Genomic DNA, 24,510 nt, shown 5'->3' with positions numbered 1-24,510 from the left:
ACTTAATAGATAGCACATGAAACTTTATGGGTTTGAAACAGAAGTCATTTTGTTTTCAGATCCTTAAAATCGATGTGGCAGTAACTTCTTTTGCAAAAGACAGCTACTCTGATGGCAAGAGACTTCCTTCTGAAAGATCAAATGCAAGGCAGGCACAGCAGCAGCTCTTGGGAGCAAGCATGAAGTGTCAGCAGCTTTTTGTCGGACATCACCATCTTTGACTGTTACACCACGGCTGTTAAGACACAGCTTTCAGAGAGGCAATCTTCTTACATAGGGGTCGTCTGTGAAATACTCGAATAAAACATGAATGAGAACAGAAATCAAGCTTTCAAAAGATTTCGTTTTCTAAAATTGTGATTTATCTTCAGAAGGTAACATGAGGTATTGGTTCAGATTCCAGAAACACAGAAACGCTGATGTATTGGAAACAATTTGCAGTTTTACTGCTCTAGGCTGGAATTTACGAATTCTTTCGAAGTATTTATGGGGAAAAAAGAAAGTGATAATAACGAGGAACAAAATCACAAACTAATATAGAAGAGAAAATTAAGCTTTTTTTTTTTTTTTTTTTTTACAGATGAAACTGAACTTGGGTTGCATTTCTAAAACCTGACAAAAATACAGCTTGAGAATTCTGACCTTAGCTATGAAATCTAGATATTGGATTAGAAAAATCAGAACTATAAGCAGGGTATTTTAACTCATATGAAGCTTCTCTTAAAACAGGAGTTTTGAACAAATAGCATTTAGAGAATAACTTCTGTTATGCTAAGAAAAAATCTGTTCTCTGCCTACTTGACAGAAAAAATATTTTTTAATTTCTAACTTTCTGAAAATATTTACTCCTTAAGAATGTGTGTTGGCACAATTATGTTTTTCAGTGTTTCATGGCCTTATCAAGAGGATAATTCAATTATAATCATAAGAAAAGGAAAATTGGTCTCTGTGCTCTGCTAATATACCAAGAGAAGGGAGAACTTCAGTGCTCAAGATTTGGGGATGGTGTTTTAGCTTTAATTAGGCTTTGATCTTGACCATTACTCAAAATAATTCCTTATTTTAGTCTGTCTTCACTGTAATTATAACAAAAATATTTTATTACAAAGGACTCCAAATTGTAAAATAAATCAATGTTTTTTTAATTACTTCAAGAGCTTTACAAGAACTTTGCTCATTATCAAAATAATCAGATCTTGTCTACCTTATTCTGTGACATTTTGTAGCAAAATTAAACAATCCTGGTTAACCACATATACGGAGTGGAAAAATTAAAATGCTGGGGGGAAGAAATCTGAAAGTTGGTGCTTCCAGTGGAGATTAATATTTGAGGTTGTGTAACATAACTTGGGAATGGTGCTCAGATGTCAGAAGAGAGACAGCTGTGATTCATTTGCCATTTGAAAAAGACTGTACCATCCTCTCAAAACTGATTGAGCTTCAAAATGGAATTATGGGGTGCCGTGTTGAAAACATTGATTCACATCAGTGCTGGTTAAAATGGAAAGCAATTTCAAAGGAAAATCCACCTGATGAGCAGAGGAATGTTTTCATCAAAGATGACTGACAGCTCACAAACTTTTGTAACTTTTTACAAAAATAATATATTGATTTCTTTTACCAAAATGTTTTCATTCTAATTATTATTGAACTTATTTTGGTATAGTTTCAGGAAACCTAGTCCTAATTTAAGACAGGGGTTTTCTGTGATTCCTGTGATTGATGGCCTAGCTTGCACTGACAGCCAGATTGTATTCCATATTCAAGAAAACTTGCAGCTAAAGCAACAGATTCCCTTAAAAATAAATCTTTGTGGCTGTGGTGTTTCGCAAGTCCCAGAAGTGGCAGGTAATATATGGGGATTGATTCGGTGGAATCTTAAGAAGAAGCAAGACAATAACCTGTGCTGTTTGAGGAAAAAGAAATGGACAATTGTCATTCCATTTAACTGTCAGTTGCTTTTTTACAGACTAAAATCTAGCAGAATCAGGCATTTAGTAATAGACTTAATCTTTATCTCTTTATATTCTGAATGATACCAATCAAAAGTACTTTTTAAGCCTCTCCCATATCGTTCACATAATGAATCAGTTTTGAACTCCTTTTTAGGTTATTGGAGTTTCTTGTTGATAACACGTACAAATGAAGTCATTCTTGGAATAACCAGATGGCTGGATAAACAGTTTGAGTTTCCTTCAAGTGTATACTGAATGCTCTGCAGTTCATAGCCTTAAACCATGTGGTTTTTTGTCTGAGCCACTTTAATTCAGTAAATGTTCTGTTTTGTTGTCTTTGCAAGAGATGTCCTGTTTATGTTCTTCACTGTTGCCTTGCAGAAGCTGAAAGACTTTTTTAGGTCAGTTTCTAGTCAGGAACAATTAGGCATTGTTTAGCAGACATCTGTCTTTCATATGCTAAGTAAGCAACTTAGTAGAGAGCATTGCTCTGGTACTGTAAAGGGACTGACATTCTTAATTAAGCCTTTGTCAGTACAGATAAGCCTTGTCAAAAATATCCCCATCTCAAGCAGTGGAAGCAACCACAAATTCAAGTTTTCACTTTTTTCATAGTTATGCAATTCAAAAATGGAAGTGGTGATATGTTTTAAGTTCATTGGATTTATCAGTCTTTGCATTGCTCTATAAAACAAACCTACCTGCTTCCCAAAATCCTTCTTTTAAGTGTATGCAGCAGCATTAAGTATCCTTTTCAGAGGGCATTTTGGTACCCTTCACTCCCCTGAAGTTCCAGAATACAGTGCCAGAGAACAGAGTTAAATCCCAAAGCAGCTTTTTTTATTTTGCAAATACTATTGATTTTATCAAATGCAATTGGTACAGTTGCATTTTTTTCCTATCAAGGTTGTTCAATATTTAGTTTCTCATATGTGTGGTAACAAAATTCAGTTCATCTAGCTGATGTTTAGAAAAGTACTTCCAGAAAAAAATCAGAAAGGCAGGGAGCAGAGACAGTCTTTGGTTAAACAGCAGTGCAACTGATTTTCTTTGATTGAAACGGGTAAACTAGTATTTTCAAGGCAAAAGGTGATAAATATAAACTGAAAAGTAATCAAGAAAGTGCGAGCATTTTCTATGAATCAGTTCCTTTGGCTCCACCTACAGTATATACAGCTCAATCATGTTTTTTGCCATAGCATCTCAGCAGTCTGTAGTAAGCATAATCTGTTCTGTGAAATGTGGATAAACAATAGTGACTTTTCTATTATTTAGGATAATGGGTAACAGAGATGTGGGTTTTACTGTCTATACCTAAGCTGATTTTATTTAACCTTTCCTTGCATAGTTACCTCTTAAGCATTAGAGGCGGCACGCAGTGAAATGGTTAACTTTCAGCTCAGCTTCAGTCAGAAGCAAACTAGCTATGTTTGTGTAACAAAGCTGGTGAGTCCTGCCCTTCCCAAAGCTGTGTGTGATACAGATATGGAAGACCCTTGTTGCCTATTCTGAGAACTGAAGCTGAAACTTGCAGGCATTCATTTGGCTCCACATTAAATAAAATGATTGTAGAGATGTACATACTTGAGTTAAAGGGTCAGTATTGGCTGAAGAAGCATAAACTATTTATATTCTTCTTTTACTCACAGCAATTCATGTGCTTTCTCAGCATTATTCAACTTCCCCTCCGAATAATTGGATATTGGACTACAATTTATTTGGTCAGAGATGAAAGAAAATTGACATTGTACATCTGATTAAGAATTCCGAATGTTGCACTAATGTCTATAACTGTAAAGTCTGTCGTGAAAAATATTTTGAATGTCTCAAAATTCAATTGTTTTTTCATTGAGTCTGAAAAGGCTGTATTATTTCTGACCATCATTTTTCACCATTCTTTTTTTTTTTTTTTTTTTCAGGCGAAATTACTACGGCGGAAACTGGGCCAGTTTTAGTTTCTCAGGATTATTGTCCTGGATTAAAGAAAACCAGGTAAAAATTTTTCAAATGATTTTTAATGTTCTTTAATGTTAAATCCCAGTTGTTGGCATAATTTATTACAAGGTATTATCACAATATTCTTTCTCTTTGTGGAATTTTACAAATAAAATAGGTTTCTACTTAACAGCTTCCCTGCTTAAAGCTCATCCATGAGGCCTAGCATACTAAGACTCTGTTATGCTTGTTTTATTGATATTATTATCTGGGACCAAGCAGTCTAGAGATCAGTCATAGTTCTTGATTCTAGAATTTATGCTGAAGCAACTATATTATTGTTTCAGTTCTTTTCTGAGTATCTTCTGCAAATGATATTCTGGACTTTTCCCTTTTTTTGTGTTCTTCCAGCTAATTGTTCTTAACTGTAATAAAGGTAGTTATTGAACCCTTCCATTGAAATGTCCTTTAACCAGGGCAAAAAGATAAAAGTTGTTAGTGTATTTTTCAGTTGCCAAAGTTTGTCCAAGTTTGAGCAAAGTTTGTTAATTAATTATTAATGACAGTACACTAGAAATCTTTTGAAGAGGTTATTTATTTAGAAGTGTGAGCATTTGGACTATATTAGCAAGTGACTAACCATATTATTTACTGAAGCACTACACTATGAGTTTCTTGTTCTTTAGCAAATGGAACTTCTTCAGTTTGGTCTCATAACTATTTTTTATGAAGTGCTAACTTCTGGCATAATCAGTGGAGTTGCTTAGTCTCCAAATTGAATGTTCTCAACATTCTCTTGTGTGGTTTAGAGATTGCTGTGTGGACAGATTAACATAATACCCAGATCACTGTATTTTCTAATATGGTCTCCATTCACTTCTGTCTCAACATTTAGAAATAACCCAACTGTGGGAAGCTTGTCTTACAGTTGACTGTATTTAAATTTATATTAAATCTTTAGTAAAACTTGCATTTCTCTAAATTTTTTTAGGGATTTTCAGATCCCTAGAGCTAGATTTAGCACAAATATTATTCTGCTTTAATAACTAGCTCTAACTTGCTTAATTCCAAAAATCTGTATGGAAAAAGCATTAAAACATTAAAAACAATTGTTTTATTCTTTTTTTTTTTTCTAAATATACAGAGGTACAACAGATTATTTGGGAGTAGATTTATATAGATCAAGAACAACCAGCACAGTACAAAATGTAATTTCATAATTGTTCTTTGTAAGCAAAATACGGATATCAAGGATGAATCTGAAGACTGGAGAAAACTGATCCTTGAGAATGAAGAAGTTATTTCTCTTAACAAGAAGGATAAAACTATTCAACATGTAGAAGCTTTCTGTTTTGGCGAGTAAGTATGAATATAGAAATATATGGATAATTTCATATGCTCACTGGTAAACTGTTATTTTGTGCTTCTGGCTTCATGTACTTCACCATCCCACCATAATTTCAGTTGGTCTAAAAAAGTAACTGTGAACTCTGTGATGTTCATGATCTGCTTGTAGTTTTGTTGAAATATGTGCATTTCCTTCAAACCGACTGGTCCTTCTTAAACTGCCTGATCTGAATCCAGTATAATTTGTTGGCCAACTTTCATCTAGTAATTTACATCTCAGTAAAATAAAATGTTGCGTGTTTAATTCCTCATTTGTTATGATCTACCATCTATTGATTTTTTTTCATTCTTAATTTGGTTATTAGGTTTTATTCTTCTACTAAATGTTAAATACGTTTGTGAAAAAGAAAGATCATGTAAGAACAGGAAATGCAAATGGACCTTAGTACTGTAACTGTGAGATAGTTGACTATGCTAAAATGCTATAGTGATATTTGTCTTTTGTCATTTTTTAGATTCATTATGTCTAATTCACTTAGTGGTACTTACCCATGATATTTTGTCAACAATTGCATGATCAGAGGCTCCTGGAAATTCAACAAAAGTTAAAAAGCAAAAATGCCCAAAATGTTTTGTATTTGAAGTAAGGTAACTCATCCCTTACTTTACCTATGACATGCAAAAAATACTTGCTCAGTTGGGAATACACGTTTACTTTCATGACTACTTGTTGCAGCAGTACACTGTGAATGGTATGCCATCTTAAAACTGAGGATGTGGTAAATATCTTTTAGCTAGGTTTTGTGGAGATATGTCTGCATTAACAGAAGTATATGAAGTTCATTTTCAGTTCAGCTTTTTAAATGGATGTATGATATTTTGATACCTCTAAGCCATGTAGCTTATCACAATGTCATATTATGTCATTTGAAAACCTAGGAAAACGAGGAAGTAACTTTGTGAAGCAAAAATGTTGGCCAGTGCATAACCATAGCAATAACAAATGGTAATTGTGTGGGGTCTCAATTTTTGAATTTCTTTAAATTCATTATTTTTATCTCTTGGATTTTGCTGTGAACTGAATGCTATTCTGAACTCCGGAAAGGTTTTTTGGATGAACTGTGCAAGTTTAACTTTGAGTCTTCTAGTAAACATCGCAGGTTGCTGAAGGAAGCACTGCCAAATAGGTACTCATATAAAAACATTTATTGATTTATTTAAATGTCACAAACAGTTCAACAACAAACAAAAAAAACCAGCGATAAATAAATGCAATTTCTGTAGTCTGAAAGTCACAGGCTCAGAATATTCCAAATTTGTTATTGCACATTAATGGTTGCTAGACCTTTTCTGCAGGTAAAATGTTATGCTTATTTTAAAGCAAGTATCAATTGAGTATTGTAATTGTAATCCTACTGCCATAACAGATATTGTTCAGAATCAATATTAAATCATCTTTAAAGTTTCATAGTTTCTTAATTTTGCAAGTGAATTTTCTAGGAAGGTATTCTTTTGACTGGTGGCTGGCTCGAAAGTAAGTTCCTTAACAGTAAGATTTCACAGTTTATAGAATTAAGTATTGAATACTTGAATCTTCCATTTTGTCCTGCATCTGCTTTTAAGCATTTACGTTAGTCTGAAGGCACTATGCTATCTGTATCATCAGACAAAAACCAACCAAACACACACACAAAAACCAGCCCCCTTCAAGAAAGAGCCATAAGTTTAATGAACCTAGCAAAGATAGCAAAGAAAAAGTTTTCCAGAATAACTTCAAACTTTGTGAGAGAATCAATTACTGTGTTTCAGACAACTTAAACATTCTGCCTAGATTCTGTTGTTTTTGCTTAACTTTTATAACTCCTATGAAGTAACCATTAAACATTTATTTTGAAAGAATAAACAGCTGGGTAGCAGTATAATATACACAGTGCAAATCTGAAATGAATGGCCTTAGAACAAAGTGCATCCATCAAAGGAAAAGAATACTGTGTCTACAGCAAGCGGTATTGAAAAAAGGCAAATGGCTGAAAAATAAATAGTGAACACCTGTGCTGAATAAATTAACCAGCTGGTTGGCAATTTTTCATTTGACCCATCTGAAGGGGTTGCTGTTACAAGGCATTAATAAGACACATTCATTTTAAGATATCCCTTTGTTAGTACCATTAATTGATGAATGGTGGAAGATAATATTCTAAATTTACACAACAATTTGTCTGCAGATGTATTATTTTTTTTCTGAATTAGGAGAAGAATTGTCAGTACAAAAGTTCAACCTGAGTGATTTTTATAGACAGCTCTTACATTATTCAGGGATATTTGTTCCTATAGGAAGAATGTCATGAATTTAGATTATATGCAGGTTTTCGTTATAAAATACATAGAGATGCAAATCATGTAGATTTATATATTTGTTTAGTGGGAATTGAATAGAGTTTAAAAAATGTAAATATACATTTCTTCTATACTGCTTTTCAGTGGTATTTGAAAAGAGAATGTACTACAAATCCAAATTTTGAGCTTTTAAAAGCAATAAGAGTATCTTTAAAATGAGAATTGGCAGGACTGTACATTAAGCTTGTAGAGAAAGCAGAATCAAGAGTTTTCTTTACTTTCTGTGTTTTATAAAAATTTATGATGGATTAAATAAAAAATTCACTATTACTGCATTAGTGTATCTTTGCAAACCTAACGTTCACAGTTCCTGAAAATAATATAAATAAACCCAAAAAGACTCCACAATTGAACTGATCTCCATTTGTAGTTTTAATAGAGAGCACTCTTTAAAGAGCACTTCGCAGCGTATTTGTCCTTTACATTTTATAGTTATTTAATGTTTGCTGTATAAAGCAAAACCAGATAAAAATGAATGTGCAGAGACAGACTTGTTTAATTAGTTCTTCTTTACACCCATTCCCTTATTTCCCAGGGCAGTGTTTTACCCCTTTCAGGAATGAGTGCTTCCTGGTGGCTGTACACAAGCTGCAGCACCAACTCTTACTTTTATCAGCCTGTAAAAGCTGCCTGAATTCATGTGAGATGAGCGAATAACCATATAAAGGAGAGAATTTGTCTTCCTTTTTTACTTGAACAGAAACTTTGCCTCTTACTTCCTTAGGTCTACTGATGCTTGAGGGAGCATTTTTATATGTGATGAATAATTCCTTGCTGTTTGGTGAATATTAAGCATCCTGGTAGTGAAATTTCGTACCATACATGTGCAGGTCACCTTTAAAATCATAGTTTGTTAGTTTTCATCCAAGATTAAATTGTTTATTCAGTGCATTAATGGCTTGTGTTGTAAAGATAAAAAGATAGTGTGAAATTATTGCTGAACTCTTTTCACTTACAATGATGCTGATTTGATTCTTCTCAGTATGTAGTAGTATGAAATGAAATTCTAAGTTCAAAAGTACCACTTTCTAAGGTAGATGTCATTGAAGTTCAAGATAAAGAGAGTAGATGTGATTAAAAGCACAGGTCTGCTTTATACGAGAAATTCTAAAGAACTGTGTTGTGTAAAAGAAATGGACTAGTTTGAGTACTTGTGTGGTCATGTCCCTCCTTTTGACTGACTGACTGCATCCTACTATGTTAGAAATTAATCAGAACTATGTGCACACTTGAACACGCAGAATAACAACATTGCTTCATGAAGGAAGGAACTTTGTTCTGTATGGCTGTTAACTTCTACAGCTAAATAGAATGCAAGATTGCTGATGAAGTTGCTGGAAATTTCTAACTTCAACTTCAGTTCAAAATTCCATGTTTCTTTACAGTAATGCACAGGAAGTAGTCTCTGTTTATATGAAGGACTTCTGTTTTCTTCTGCAAGCTTGTTGGAGGTGGTGGTGTTGTTTTACATTGTATTTTTTAATTACAGAAAACCCAGTCAATGTTTCATTACTCCATTTATTCTGTTTACGTAGGTATGTACTGTGTACAGCTATGAGAGTTTCAATTTTCATGTTAAGCTCATTCTGTGCTTTGATTTTGTTAAATAAGGACACAAAAGTGTTCTATTTTGTCTTTCTCCAGTAAATGTACTTCTATTGAATAAGCCTAAGAAACAGATTTCATTAGTGCGTAATACACCTGATTTGGCCAGGTTAAAGAAATTCTAATGCTTTTTAAGAAGGAGGTTGAGGTTTTCATTCCTGGCACAGGCTCAAAACTTTAAACAAGATTTAAAGACTCTTAAGGTTTTGTGGTTTTTTTCTCTTCTTCCCCTTGTGTTTTTAATCAGTCAGGATGCAGCTGAAGATGTTGAAGAAGCTGGTGCATTAGCACGAGTCCCTGCCGCTGGAACCTCTGTTGCTGAGGAGGTTGCTGAAGAAGCAGAAAAAGAATGCTCACCACTGGAGAGCTCCATACCTGGGGCTGAGAACTGGGAATCAGAGAAAGCTTTGAGCACGGATCCAGCAAGTGCAGAAGAAGGGAACATTACAGAAATAAACTCTGAGAATGAAAGTTCTCACAATACAGCTTCAGGCGAATCCGCTCTGGAATTGGGAAAACCTGAAGCTACACTCTCAGAAGTTTCTGCTCAGGAACCAAAGAAAATCACATATTCTCAAATTGTTAGAGAAGGCAGAAGATTTAATATTGATTTAGTTTCTAAGGTAGGAACTTAGTATCTCTTCATACAGCTGCATTTACTTTGCTTAATATGCAGAAATTTAAAAAATATATACATTTCACTTTTAAGAAGGCTGTTACAGTACTTTGAGGCAAAAAATACAAAGAAAGTATTAGTACTAATAAAACAAAGAGGAGCTATTTAATATGTTTTTACTGTTTGCTTATAATAAAAAAAGCCATAAAACATAGCTCAGAAATCTGTCTGTAAAAATAAATCTGAAATTTTTCATTCAAGTAAAATTGTACTATTTAAATACAAAGTTCAAAAAAAAAAAAAAGAAAGAAAGAAAGAAAAGAAAAAAAAAGGAAGAAACAGAAAAGTCTCATCTAAATAAAGACCCCTGTTTTCAAAATGAAAATAGTTTTTCTGTCTGGGGGATATCTCCTAGTTTTTAGTGAGACTTTTCTGTGGAACTCTCATATTCTCAGTCCCTCTCTCATTGTCTGTTTTAGTTTTCTGGCACCTGAACCACTGAATTGCAACTAATTTTATTGGAAAAAGAAAATAATTAGCTAATCCTTAACATTAGTTATTCCTGCTACTGTACCTTTTACTAAAAGAAGACATATTATTCTGACATATTTGTCATATTCTTTAATCTCTAAAATCTGCCTTTTGGCTACTGTGCAGTATAAGTCCCTGCAAATTCAAGGCAAATGGCTTTTTTTTTTTTTGTAACTTCTTTGTTATTTATGTGCTATTTGGTGGGCAGGTTTTCTCTTTAATTTGTTTAGTATTATTTTGCAGCTACTAAATCTTGATATTCTTTTATTCAGATTTTACTTTATTGTGTGTGCTTGTAAATAGTTACAGAAAATATCTTTGGTGTAATGGTGTAAGCATTTTCTCTTCACTCATTATATTACTTTTCTTCACTGTGCAGCTGCTTTACTCCCGAGGTCTGTTAATTGAACTTCTGATTAAGTCAAACGTTAGCAGATATGCAGAGTTCAAAAATGCAACACGAATTCTTGCCTTTCGAGAAGGAAAAGTAGAACAGGTATCTTAGAATTATGTACTGTATGTGTTTAATCTCATTATTTTTAAAGTAAAAAAAAAAAAACAAAACACTTGTCTGTGGTTACATGAGAGTTTTGTAACAATAAGCTATTTTTTTCCCTCAAAGAAAGGAAAGGGTTTTTATTTCTTTTTCAGAATAAAAAAGATTTGTAAATGATATATCCAAATATTAAAACACAAAACAAAAAACCTAAAACTAATTAAACTAAGATTGGGTAAGCAGGTGCATACCAGTAAGTTGCTGTTGTAGATCTTTGCCTAGTCAAATATTTAGACCATGATTGACTCAGCAGTTACTTCTCAAAGACTCACAAGTCTTAGCTTTTCAGCTCCTTGGCATAGGCTTCAGGAGGAGTCATTGGTCTGATAATGGTAAGAGAAGATGTTTGACATAGTTAATTAATCTAAGCTCTTTTCATTAACTCTGCAGTCAGAGATGCAAGTTAAATTGACGAGAAGTAAAGGGGAAAGAGAGGAAGAAAAGGTTTTAGTGTATTTTTGTGGAAAATAAGTAACTTTTCTTGTTGTAGTGTTTAGAAATAATTGAAATAAATATATAAGTAAATATGTGTAATAGAAGATAACTGATTATGTAACAAATACTTTCATTTCCTATGGCGTTCCATATTTTCCCTACCTGGAGTATTGAAAGTATCTGAAATTGTTAAAAAATACATATTTTTCAGGTACCTTGTTCTAGAGCAGATGTCTTCAACAGCAGGCAGCTTGCGATGGTGGAAAAACGGATGCTAATGAAATTTTTGACATTTTGTTTGGAGTATGAACAGCACCCTGATGAATACCAAGGTAGTGTTTCGATCAACAGTGTACACCCTTGTCTTGTGAGTTCATTCATTCAGGCAAAATTTTGATAGCTCTCCTGTGTTTTCACTCTACTTATTTTTATAGATTCATTTTCAAAGTATACTTTGACCTTTTCACTGTCGTGTTAAATTCTTCTGCTTAAATACTTGTTCTTCTGTTTCCCTCAACATCATTTATTATTTATATTTTTCTTTAACAAATTGTGTATTGCAGTAAGTTTTCAAGATGTTTTAGATTTTTTTTTATGTTGTTGTTTTTTCCTCTTAGTGGTTTTTTAATATGGTGTGAGGTATCTGATATTTCTTCTCAGCTTCTTTGGATAAGATACAAGTCTTATTTGGTAGTATGTTGCCACAATATCAGAAATGGAGAAAATGGAGTTTTTAATTTAGGATATAAATGTAATTTAATACCTGACAGGGCAAGTTCAGAGTGCTTAATTTTTGGCTTGTCTGGGGTGAGAATATATTTGAGCCGTGGTGTCACAAATACATTGAATATGAGGTCAAAGAGGAAAGTGACTAACAGGAAGAGATGATGGGCACCTACTCTCTACTTTATACACTTAAGAATACCAAGAATTAGGTGGTGTTGTACTCTGTCCTTGGAGTCAGAAAATAAACTCAAGCAAAAAAAAAAAAAAAGAGGACAGGAATAGTTAAACTGTTAATGTATGTTTCAGGCTGAACCAAGTTAGTGCTTGTGTAGCTTGATCATAGATCCATTAAGCAATGTTTTGAAAGAAGGTAGTGTTAGGAACAGTTCTAAAAATCACTTGTGTTAGTTTGTTTATTTTGAGCTGTATGTGACTCTTGGATTGGGTACAAACATCAGAGAAAGTTAGTTGAACTGTACACAGGAGAAAATTGGTCAAAATAGAGAATTGTCTGGCAAGATTAGAGAAGCAATCTGTAATGAACTTTGCAAAATCCTGTAGGGGAAGTAGCTCATTAAATTCAGGTGGTTTGTAGATTACAGGTAACTTCATTTTTTTTGCTGATGGAAGAAGTAGAGGTGCATAGAGTAATAATATAGGTGGTATTGAGAAAATGTTAGGTAAAAAAAAAGAAAAGAAAGAAAAGAAAATCCCCCATCAGTTTTAAATTAATTCGTTGATTTATGTGTCTAAACTACATGAGATTTATTTTACTTCCAAAGATAGTTAAACACATTTTGCTCCTATACTTTAAAGTAGCCTGATAAGAAAATGGAAATATTTTGAGTTAGGTTAGTATAAAGCAGGGACTTTACAACTTTAAAGTTGCTCCTTGTGAGATGATTACTTCAATTACAAGGCACACTTTCTATAGGAAGAGTTCATTGTGGTTAAATTTAAAAAACAAAAACAAACCAAAGAAACACTTGTCATTCAGTGACTTGTGTGGTTATATGTCAGGTAGTAAGATGTGTTTGTAATAAGACATAGGTTGAGTCTTAAGCAGAATAAGTGGCTTGATAATACTAGGCACAGCATTGGTGGAAGTTCTGATTCCTGTGAATTTTCACGTAATTGAAATGAGCTTAAGAACAAATCTGTGAATGGTATTGAAATATTTTCCTGAAAAAGTACTGGATTTTATTAAGATAACTGATATTTTTAGAGATGTATAATTAAGATAAAATGTTTCCATTAACTATCTCCTAAAAGACTTGTATTTCTTTGAATTAAAAATGTCAGCAATAGTGTTAATTTAAAGGGGAAATTCCTCATCGCTGCCTTCTGCTTATCTCATCCCTGCTTTTTTTTTTTTGCAAGTGAACTAAGAAAATTATTTGAATGGCTCTTCTCTGCATATATTTACAATTTAATAACTAAATCAGTCTGGATTCAACTGTACGAATGTCTTTTAGGTGATCTGAGTAATTTACCATCCTCAGGCACTTCAAAACCAGTGGATTTATGTGCCCAGTTTCTCACATTTCTCACAACTTAGAAATATATTTAGATAAACATAGCATAATAAATAGAGGGAGCCATATTTAGATGTTGCTCTTTAAGGTGTTTGTCTTATGCAGTGGGTTTGTGTTATTCTGAAATATTTTAATAGAGTGGTATTTCTCTCTTCCGAGAGTTTTCTTTATGGAAGTTACATTATCCATTTTGAGCAATGTTTATTGAACTCATTTCACTTTATAATTATCTTTGTGTATTTTAATATAGTTCAGCCTAAAGAAGAATGTTTCTGTGAGAAAACACAGGTGTTGTGCTATGCCCTTTACTTGAATTTACCTTTTTTTCTCAGACTACAAGAACAGTACATTTGCCCAGTTCTTAAAAACACGAAAGTTAACACCTAGCTTGCAGCACTTCATTCTTCATTCTATCGCAATGGTTTCGGAGAATGATTGCAACACTCTTGAAGGTCTTCAGGCAACAAGAAAGTTTCTTCAGTGCCTTGGCCGCTATGGCAACACACCATTTTTGTTTCCTCTGTATGGTCAAGGAGAGATTCCACAGTGTTTTTGCAGGTAGGTCGTAACCTTTTTTTTTTAATGCATGTCTTCAAAACAGGAAATATTTGGTATTGATAGAAGTCACTCAATAGAAGACATCTCACTAACAATTTCACGTTGATTTTGTTCACTTTGAATTTTCATTGGCTATGGAAAGTCTCAAAAAAAAAAAGTCACAAAGCGACAAGTCTCAAAAAAAAAAAGGGGGAATTTAGTTACAATAATAATAATTATAGGGTAGTCAGGTACTCAGCAGATGAGATCAGGAAACTAAATTTTGAAGAGTATTTCATTGAGAGAAGTAGGAATGCTGTAAATTATGCCATTTTAATACGTGTAATAAAATGAAAACGGTTCCTAAGTTGTAATGGGTGATGTTTGCAGTCAATGACTGCATTTAATAATAAGGGCTAGGAAGTGGGCAAGAGTTTATTTAAGTTACACTTGACTGTACCTTTTTAAAACTGGCAGTTGAGACTTAATAGTGATGTTCTGTCCGAGATGACCATACATTTTGGCAGGTTGAGAAAATTTCTCTCTCAGTCTAACTGAAGTTACAAGGTGATGTATGTCATAAATTTGTGTTACCAACTAGCGCTAAAAGTGCATCTAGAATTTCTTTTGTCCCTTTGTAGGTATTTAATAGTGAATGGGTTTGTTTGTTGTTGTTTTTTGTTTTGAAAGGGAGCAAGTACCACTGTATATTCAGTTTATTACTAAACAAAATAGTATGCAGTTCTTTCACCCTTGTTGTATCACAGTTGCACACATGGGACAACCAGTGTGGTATCATATCCTTATTCTCTTGGCATGATTTTGTCTGCCTGCATGACAAACGTCCTCCTACAACTTCAGCAGCATATAAAGGCATCATAAAACCCTGTTACTGAGACACACTGACTGCAGTTTTACATCTTGAACAATAGACATATGTTCTCCGCTACTTGAGCCTCAGAAAGTAATTAAACAAAAGTAGTATTGATGTCAGAATAAAACTGTATCCACTTCGGCCCTTTCAGTTGAACTGTGGGCATGATATGTGTTCTTTAGTGTGCTCGGGATTGTAAATCTTGCAGAGGAGTTGTTGACTGGTGCTTTGGGTGACCATCAAGGATAGAAGTACAGTGAATAGTTGGTTTTAATTTTCACTGCTTTCCAATAGTTCTCAGGTGTTTTTATTATTGCTGACAAACAGCTTTTGCATCTGTTCTACGTGGGTTTTTAGTGTAGATAACCTAAAGTGATTTTGTGCTATGTATTCAGATATCATTTGTTTAAATACCAGTGCAAAGTCTTACCTACTTAGTTGTTTGTTGGACAAATTCTACTTTTTCTGTGTGTGCTACAATTAAGAATTTTGTTTTATAGCTTGCTGTTGATTGTTAGCATTCCTTTCTTGTCTGCACGATAGTAGCACTTCTCAGTAGCAGTACGTAAGCTACAATTAGAAGAATGGCCTTGTCAGTCAGAGCTTCCGTATTAGTATATAGGATGGGTGTAACTACATGTTGATAGAAATATTATACAATACTTATTGTATTTCATAAACGGTGTCTAAAAAGTAGCTGATTGCAACAGCAGCGGGTGTTATTTGGTCTTACTTGGCCGTGTGAAGTTGTCCTCTTATGTTTCAGTATTCATCTGTTTAAATTGCCTAATGGTTCAATTAGTACACCAGGCTGTTAGGAATTCTTCTGTACTGTATTAAATGGAAATTTTATTTGGTAAATTTTTCCAATAACTTTTCATCTGTACCTTAAACTAAAGACATTAAAAAAAAAAAAAAAAAGTAGGGGAAATTATGTAATTAAGCACTCAAAATTAGTGAGCAAGTTTTTTTACATATTTATTCAAATTTCTGATAAGAATTCTGCACATAATCATGTTATAGAATTGGTGTTTATGGATATTAGGAATGTCTTTCTGTCTTACCAGGATGTTGTGTTACCAGATGCAAGTACATGACCAATAGATGAAAAGTAAAAAGTAGCCATTACAGAAGCACAAGTCTTGTCATCAGTCTCCTCAGACCTTCTTGGACTTCAAATAGCTGAAAAAAAAATTACTGAAGTTCAACTTAGAATTCTCATTACATTTTTTTCTTGCAGACTTAAAAGCCCTTCGGCTTCATTTGGTTTAATAGTTAGCACAGGCAATTTTCTGATCTACAGAGCAATATAATTCAAGAATTAGAAACAGTGGTGTCTGGAGGTTGTATGAGTTTTCTTATTGGAAAGCTCTCTGACAATCACAGGAAATCGGGGCTAGATTGAACTTTATAGCATTGCTTGCTGCATTTTAGGTTTGGTTTGGTTTTGTTGAATTGCAAGTCTTATCAATATGATAAAGAGAGTACATAAATTGTTGAAGTAAGCTACTCTCATAAACCAAGAGATAATTGTGTTTTTAAAAGATTTGTATAAAGATTTTTACAAGCCATTTAGGTAAAAAATGAGGAAGTTTGGAATGGCTTTGTCTTTAAGTGAACAGCTTAGAAGGCAGGCACAATATATATATATTTTTAATTAATGCCAATTAATACATCTTGTCTGCCTGGGGTATTTTATCTTTTTAAAACTGAGAGGTATCGGAGGAATACTATTCAAACTGTAAAGTAGTAATGCCACAACCTATACATCATATCCTGCAGTTTTTATCACCAGGTTATCAGAGTAAGGTGTCACCTGTTCTGTGATTTCTAACCGCTGTTCTATATTCTGTTTTAATGTAAACCTCTTAAGCGTTTCTTGCAGCCAGTTACACTGTGTGTTCTCATCAAGGCTACTGTTATAAATGGCATGCATGCATATTTATGTGAATGAGTCAAAGACATTTGTAAGTCACATCCCTGCATTCCAAATGAATTCTGCATAAACAGTACAACATTTCATAACGACTGATGACATTTGAGTGAGTAAAAGTGGTGTTAGATCTTTATTGGTTTAAACAGGTATGGTTTAGGAGAGAAAATTAAACTTTTATATCACTGTAATGTACATCCCAATATGTCGAGGTGCAGATGTGAGATTTCTGTCTCTATAAATTGAATCTGTGGTATAAGTAAGGTCATTGGAAGCCTCCTGCTATTTCAGGCTGACAAGAAGCAAAACTTTGCTAGCTTGAATACCAACAGCCTTTGGTTCAAACTTGTAGGTATGAAACCATTATCTTCCTTCTTTTCTAACGAAGTAGTATGCATTATGCTTGGTGAAAATAAATTAATGAAAAAATAACCTACAATTTGAGGAAGATCATACCGAACCTTTAGATATGTTACAGTTAGCATAAGACACCAAAACTTCACTGAAATATATGCAAGGCAGGTGCAGGAATTGGCATGTTTTGTGGTTTGCTGTATTAACATGTTTGTTGCAATTCTGTAACAACTTTAATTTTCCTGAAAACATATCTCTGAAGAAAGGAGACAACTGAGCATTGCTGTAAGCTCACAGTCCTCAGTAATGCAGCATTTGTATTGCATGGGGTGACTGTGTTGTTTTTATATACTTCTAGAAATGACTTCCAGAAATGCCCTGAACATTTCCTAATGAAAGAGTAAATCTTAAAAAATGGTCAACTTCCGATTTTTCCTTTGTAACTGAGGGACAAGTAAGATATTTAGGTTAAAAGTAAATCACTCTAAAGTAACTGCCAGATATGAGGCTATTTATTTTGAGTTGTGACCTCGCTTCTGTGATTTTTCCACGTGCTTGCTTTGTGAACAACCTGAATTCTTATCAAGTCTTTGAGTTTTTCTTCAGCTTGTTTTCAGATTCTTCTTTTTCTGGACACATGCAAACGTGAGCATCCAAATGGAAACTGGCCTTTCTAAATAGTGATGCATTTTTTTTCCCCAGTTAAAATTTTATTAAGAATTAGAGACTGTTTGTACACCATCTGTTCGCATGTGAAAGATTTGGAGGGGTGATACACCCTGCTCTTACTTTCTTTTTTGTTAGTAGTCATCCAAGAAATGACAAATGTGGTCCTGGTAATAGGGATCTTCTGCTGCTTTGCCATGGGAACTAATGATCCACTGACTTGTATGGGTAATCAATTAATGTCTTGCATTTCCTATAGAAAGGCTCTGAACTTCTACATTGTGAATTCATTTTGTGGGCAATATCACTTTTTTAAAAATAGTTGTTAGAGATTCTAGCCTAAATTAGTGACTGTTTTGTGTCAGAGCCAGTGACTGATAATTTTGTGATAGAGGAAAGATTTGATGAAAATTCTCCCTTTTAATCCCTGAATTTACAAGTTGACTGAGTCCAGGCTGAGATACGATGGATCATGCAATTGATTTGGAAAGTTCTTGTATGTATTTTGAAAATGAATAATCAGTTTTTAACCCTTACATTTGAGCCATTATCTGCTACAAATATTGAAGCTTCTAGGGTTGCCTTAGGTATTTAGTATTTTAAATTATGTACATGTTAAGATCTTCAGGAAGCTTTTGGTAATGTAAAATTAAAGCCGGGTCTTAGGAAACCTGAACATAATATGCATTTAAAATTGATATATTTAAAAATTCATAATAACATCTCTTTCATTTGAAGCTATAAATAAGTATCAAGACTTTACATGTAAGCAATATGCATAACTTTTCTGTATTAAAAGATTTGCCTTATTACTAAATTTAAACAGTGTTGTTACTTCCTTTTGACAGCTGCATGACAAATTTGACTCTTAGGAAGTCTGCAATTCTGTGCTAGTAGGAAAGCATCTCAGCTGATTTTACAAACATAGGCGGTATCTGAGAGATAAGTTCTAAATTTCAAAATAAATCATGTTCATATTTATATATCCATTATCACTTAAGATAATTCCCTTCAGACCAGAAAATTTACTTTAGAATTACTGACCAATGGCCAATATTGCTTGGTCTTAATCAAAATGCCAACTAGTAAGAGAAGCTGCTGTGCTGCTTTCTTTGTAATTACTGCATTTCTACTTGCAGTTCAGTGAAATAATAAAACTCCTGATGCAGTTTGGCTTTTAAAGACAAACTTGATATATTTCTTTTCAGTTTGTTCATAGATTAATGCCAAATGGGCAAGTGTTTAGCATGACTTTGTAGGATCAGTTGTTTGTTTTTCCCCCTAAGGAGAAACTCTTTCTTGGGATAAACATCATGGAAGTGTGATAATCCATCAAGCTGAAACCTGTTCTCTAGTGATGGATGGATAGATTGGTAAAGTAACTCAATAATCTTCATTTTTTTTCAGGTTATTCACAGATCAGTGAGCATTGTCGTTAATAAAGCTATGGAATGCTTTTGTGTCCTTGCCCACATTATTTCTCAGGATTTGACAGGAAAAGACTTTTAATTTTGAAATAACCTTTGTTGGGAAATGCATTTGAATGCATTCTATTAAACTTTTAAAATACATTGCAGTTCTAGAATTTCTTTTTTTCTCAATGAGACATTTGGTTAAAAATTATTTACAAATATGAGAGTTTTTCTTATACTTATTGTTTCACTTACAACAAGTATAGTCGTCTTCAAAAGTTTGTACTTCCTAAAGGCCTTCAGCTAATATTAGGATATATCACATGGAATGCTCTGAATCATAAGAATGTTGTCAAAATACATATGTTTTAGAGCCCCAACTAGATATGGAAAAAATTTCAGTGATGAAATTGTATTATAGGAATTGGAACATACTGTAATGCGTTATTTTGGTATTTTTTATCAGCCATCTCCTAACAAGCAAATTACTCTCTGATTATGTGGGTAAGCACAAAATGTCTTATGTTAAAGGATTCAGACATATTGATATGTTACAGCATTATGAGCAGATCTATGGGAACAACCAATGTGAGATGTAAATGCTAATGTAGTTTAGCAGAGTCCATTTTGATTGAAGTAGAAGGCAGAGAAAAATAGCCTCCAAAACATTACTAAATTAGTAAAATAGTGTGTGAATTTCTTTGGTTAAGATAACTTGAATTTGGAAGGGTTTTTTTGGAAGCCAAGAGAACATAGATGCATTCTGTAGATGACCTAATGCTCAATGACTGTTTTCTGCAGTTGCTCTTTTTTGAGTCTGTGCCCTACAGTCTGAATTTCTCAACTTCCTCTTTGAGGGCAGAACTGTTGTTTAATTGCAGATAAATGACCTTTTTTGAGGAATGGCTTCTTCTCTTACAAGACATATAGAGCTTACAGCCAGACAGGTCTCATACTTTCACCTTCCATAGAAGTTTATACTTAACTACTGTCACAAAAGTAGAGGAACCACTGAATAATTTTGTGGGTTTTTTCTTGTCCTGCTTTGTGGTAATGTCTTACAATTTACACATGCCTTTGGACTTAATTAGTAGGATACTTCCTAATTACATGGTTGAATATATTGTCTGGTGGATCTTTACCTTACTGAACTTAAAAATCATCTGTTTGAGTATAACATCCAAGAGAATGTTTATTAATTTGTACTTACTTTTAATTAGTGTTAATTGCAGTATCTTGAAAAAATCTTTATATAATTCTCCCATTTACAAAGCCTTAATTTTTTTTCTTAAATTCTGGTAATTAACAGCTATATGGTGATACAAGTACATTGTGATATGGCTAAAATGTGTTATACTTTTATTTTGGAGCTTTGCATAAAACTCAGTCAAGAACATGCAACTTAAGTGTGAGTTAATTTTGTAGTAACTTTACCTCTGAAGCCTGTTCTGAAATACTTTTGCAAAACAAGATGCACAAGTATCAATTTAATTCATTGAACATACTATTTTGAGTAAAAATGTCATTATTTTAAGGAAGAATATTGGAACGTTGTGGTTTTTGACCTTTCAAAATCTTGAGCCACTTTATGGCTCTGTAACTACTAGTAACTACCTAGTCCCATTCTTTTACCTGCAGTTTTGAATCTATGCTCAGAAGACAGCAGCCTCATTCTTGATCATATTGATCATCATCTTTGCAGCGTATAGTTTTCCATTACAGTTTCTGGAAGCACGTGAAATTTAGTACTGTATACTATTGTATACTGTGTTAGTAATGCTTTATTAGTAATATCTGGTTTCACTTCAACAAGTGACCATGTTTTACCATTATAGTTTTATGAGACTTCTTGCTGGATATAGTTTTAGCCCAGTAAATTGTCATAATTCTTTGTAATTTACAAGTCTTTGCTAAAATCTTTATAATTTTCACTCTTCCTGAGAATTTCTTGTAATTAGTGTATTTATACATTATTGTATTAGGTTAGTTTGGTAGACTTTTCTGTAAACATACCATTCCTTATAAATATGGTATTTAAGAAAGGCTGAAATCTGAATTATTTAAAGGCATAAATAGGAATATGTATTTCTCTATGTAACATTCTTAAACCCATACAGTCAAGAAGAACTTGTTCTTAGTTCTGCATGAGAAAAGTTTGGTGAAAATGGAGGACACAGAGGTGCTCACTTTACAGAGGTCCCTCGCTGTTATTTCAGTGCTCCAGCTGGGAGCTTTGCCATTGTAGCAGCTCTTACTATAGCACTGCCAGATCAGAGATCCAGAATTACTTTCTTGCAATTCTAGGACAGAAGCCAAGATCTGGTAAAAGAAGCTACCATGCTGTATAAGTACAGGTGTAAGAATTCTGGTTTCTGCAAGAAACTTTCTGATGGTTTTGTTAATTGGATTTGTTAACTAGGATAACTATAAATTCATTAGAATATTTTTAAAACTTTACAGGAATGCTGAACAGAGTCCCCAGGAAAAAAGAGTAGTTGACACTGTTTTCATTTGCTTACTCTAGAATTTGTTGTAAATTATTATCAGTAACTAAAAATGCCAGAACAGTTCTAGGTGGTAGTATTAAGTATTTCTTTGGTGCTGGTTTTTACTTTTTTTTTTTCCTTCTCCAAAGTGATTGCTGCATGTAATGAAATTTGTCTTTCACGTGGGATGTCTGTTTTGAAAAAATTACTACTTTTAATAGTAGCTGCTATAGTTAATTCATTTGTCTGTATTCGACTTTTTAGTGTTTTTAGAACATAAAGCAATATTGAAGGAAATGCTTATGTCCTAGAGACCTTTTAAAACAGAATTTAACATAAGAGTGAGGATACTGGTTGATCTATGTGGGGGGAAAAAATAAATCAAAAGAGAACTGCCTTAATTCAGGCCTTGGCATGTTTTTCTTTGATCTTCCTCCAAAACTTTCTGTACTGGTCATACAGTATTCATCTTTAAGAAAATAGTTGTTCCAGAGAGCTGTACAGTTGTCAAGAAAAATATTTCCTCATTAATCCCTCCACACGGTTTAGAAAATGGAAGACAAAATACATGCCAGAAGTAAAAACTTTTTCATATGAGTGAAACTATATTTCGTAATACAGTTTTCCACCTCTTTTATATAGTTTCAAGTTAAGTGTGGTCTGCAAGTTCAGGGTGTTTATGATATCTCAGTGTTGGAAATAAAGATGTCTGATGGAGAGATGTTCTATTTTTGTTCAATTAATATCTCAGAGCATTACATCAAAGTGGTAAACTCCTCATGTTGCAACAGATGCAGCAACCCTGAAGCCTGTTTTTCTCTCATGTTACATTAGTGTTTAATTAAAGAAAACAACTAGTTGGAGGCAGTTACTTTCTGTGAAATGTAATGAAGATTTATTTTGTAAGTGACCTTCACTGTATTAGCTGAAGCAGTAATCAGAAAAATTAATAGAATAATCCAATTATATACAAACTCATAAATCATCACGAATGTGTTGCCAAAAATCAGCTTTTAATATGTACAATTGCTTCACAGCTGTATTAACAATTACACCTACAGATTCTTACCTTGATGGGAACTGAAATGGCATTTAAAGGCTGCGTATGAAGGAGGGCTACCAGGCCAAAATTTTTCAAAACTGTTAATTTAGTTATGATAAGATTTGATGTCCCTGGGGCAAAGTTGAAGTAGAGTACAGTGTTCTTGTTATCCTTCAGCAAAACTTAAAATATTGTTGTAGGCAGTAGTTAATGAGAGTAATATCAGTTTAAATGCCTGTCATTCAGGGTTAATGGTATCAAAGAGTTCCCTTGTGCTTGAAGTGGAGTCACATCTTCTTGAATAGCCTATTGTATGAAAGTAACATTAGTGCAGTGATTTCACTTTTGCCATAGATTATTGGGTTGCCACTCAGTTAATATTTCAGCTCTATATTTAAATAATTTCAGCAAGTTCTTCCTAAATATGTAGTTCTTCAGGCGGGGCTGTTTTAATAGGTATTTTGGCTCTTCATGGTTGTTTAATACAATACAATCATAATTCATTCCTATTTTTATTTGAAAAGAAACACTTTCTGCTGGCCTGCTGTAGAAACAGATCATGCCCTCCTCAGCTGGATAGCAGACTATTCTTGAAAATAAATAATTTGCGTTTTTCTGCAGCCAAGCAGCAAAGTTCTTTCTAAGCATGCCAGTAAAATAAAGTGTATTTATTTATATTAAAAACAAACAAACAAAAAAACAGCCACCAATCTTTACTGTAGTTGAAGTGAAAGGAAAAGTATAATTTCTATAGTTTTTAACTAGATAATCTTAGTTCTTGCTAGGAAACACTACAAACTTTTTGTTATAATGTATGAAATAAATTTATCAGAGTTTTCTTTTGAAAAATCCTGATACATATTTTATCAGGTTAGAAGTCACTCTTTGGCATTATGGACAATGAGCCAGTGTCTCAAGGCCCTGTAATAATTCTTCAGCGGATGTTATTTTGTGTTATATTCAACAAAGTCCAGACAACCACGAGCAGGATTCAACGTGATGAATCTTGCTTGGACAGAAGTTTTGTTTCTAGGGTATTGGATCTTCTGATTTGGCAAGAAGCATGTAAGAAATATTGTTTGCATTTCCATAAACCATTTGTTGAAGTACAATTTGTAAGAGATGTGGGCTGTTGACACACTTCAGCCATTTGCTATGCTGCATTATTCATAATGTTTAAAAAATATCCTGGCATTAACTGTCCTTGAACTATCTAACGTGGCTGTCCTGTGCCAATACGTTTTCTGTTTTTGGAAGTCAAGTTTACAGCGTCAAGTTTTTCTTCCAGGTTTATCAGGCATGAAAGTTACACATATGTGACATTACTAGCTTGGATTTGTTTTTATGCGTGGTGTCAGGGTGAAAAGGCAATGAATGTTCTTCAGTACTGCAGAATATCTTTAGTATGTAATAAAATATTTATTTCAAGGCATCATTATATCAGTGTGAGGTTCACAGTCTCCTCTGCATCCCTATTTTTTTGCAGTGCCTCATTGCATGGTCATTGAATTGACGAAATGTGGATGAGTTACAGCTTTTATCTTTAATTACTGTGGAGACTACTATCT

General features: G+C 33.5%; 1 protein-coding gene across 4 annotated transcripts in view; it reads left to right on the top strand.

Moving 5' to 3' along the window:
- The window catches only part of CHM (CHM Rab escort protein), a 96,473-nt gene that overhangs the window by 13,490 nt on the left and 58,473 nt on the right, over positions 1-24,510 (top strand). For all 4 annotated transcript variants that reach the window (XR_016471085.1, XR_016471086.1, XM_031594304.2 and 1 more), the window contains exons 3-8: positions 3,875-3,947; positions 5,125-5,249; positions 9,487-9,862; positions 10,766-10,882; positions 11,589-11,709; positions 13,971-14,196. Coding sequence is in view for 2 of the 4 variants with exons in the window: in XM_031594304.2 (XP_031450164.2) it covers positions 3,875-3,947; positions 5,125-5,249; positions 9,487-9,862; positions 10,766-10,882; positions 11,589-11,709; positions 13,971-14,196 (1,038 nt within the window). In the remaining 2 variants the exon portion in view is untranslated. The remainder of the gene's footprint in view (positions 1-3,874; positions 3,948-5,124; positions 5,250-9,486; positions 9,863-10,765; positions 10,883-11,588; positions 11,710-13,970; positions 14,197-24,510) is intronic.

Source organism: Phasianus colchicus, chromosome 14, assembly GCF_987193195.1.
Source record: "Phasianus colchicus chromosome 14, bPhaCol1.hap1.1, whole genome shotgun sequence".
NCBI lineage: Eukaryota > Metazoa > Chordata > Aves > Galliformes > Phasianidae > Phasianus > Phasianus colchicus.
The sequence above is the reverse complement of the archived record's forward strand: the minus strand, read 5'-3'. Positions and strand labels throughout refer to the sequence as shown.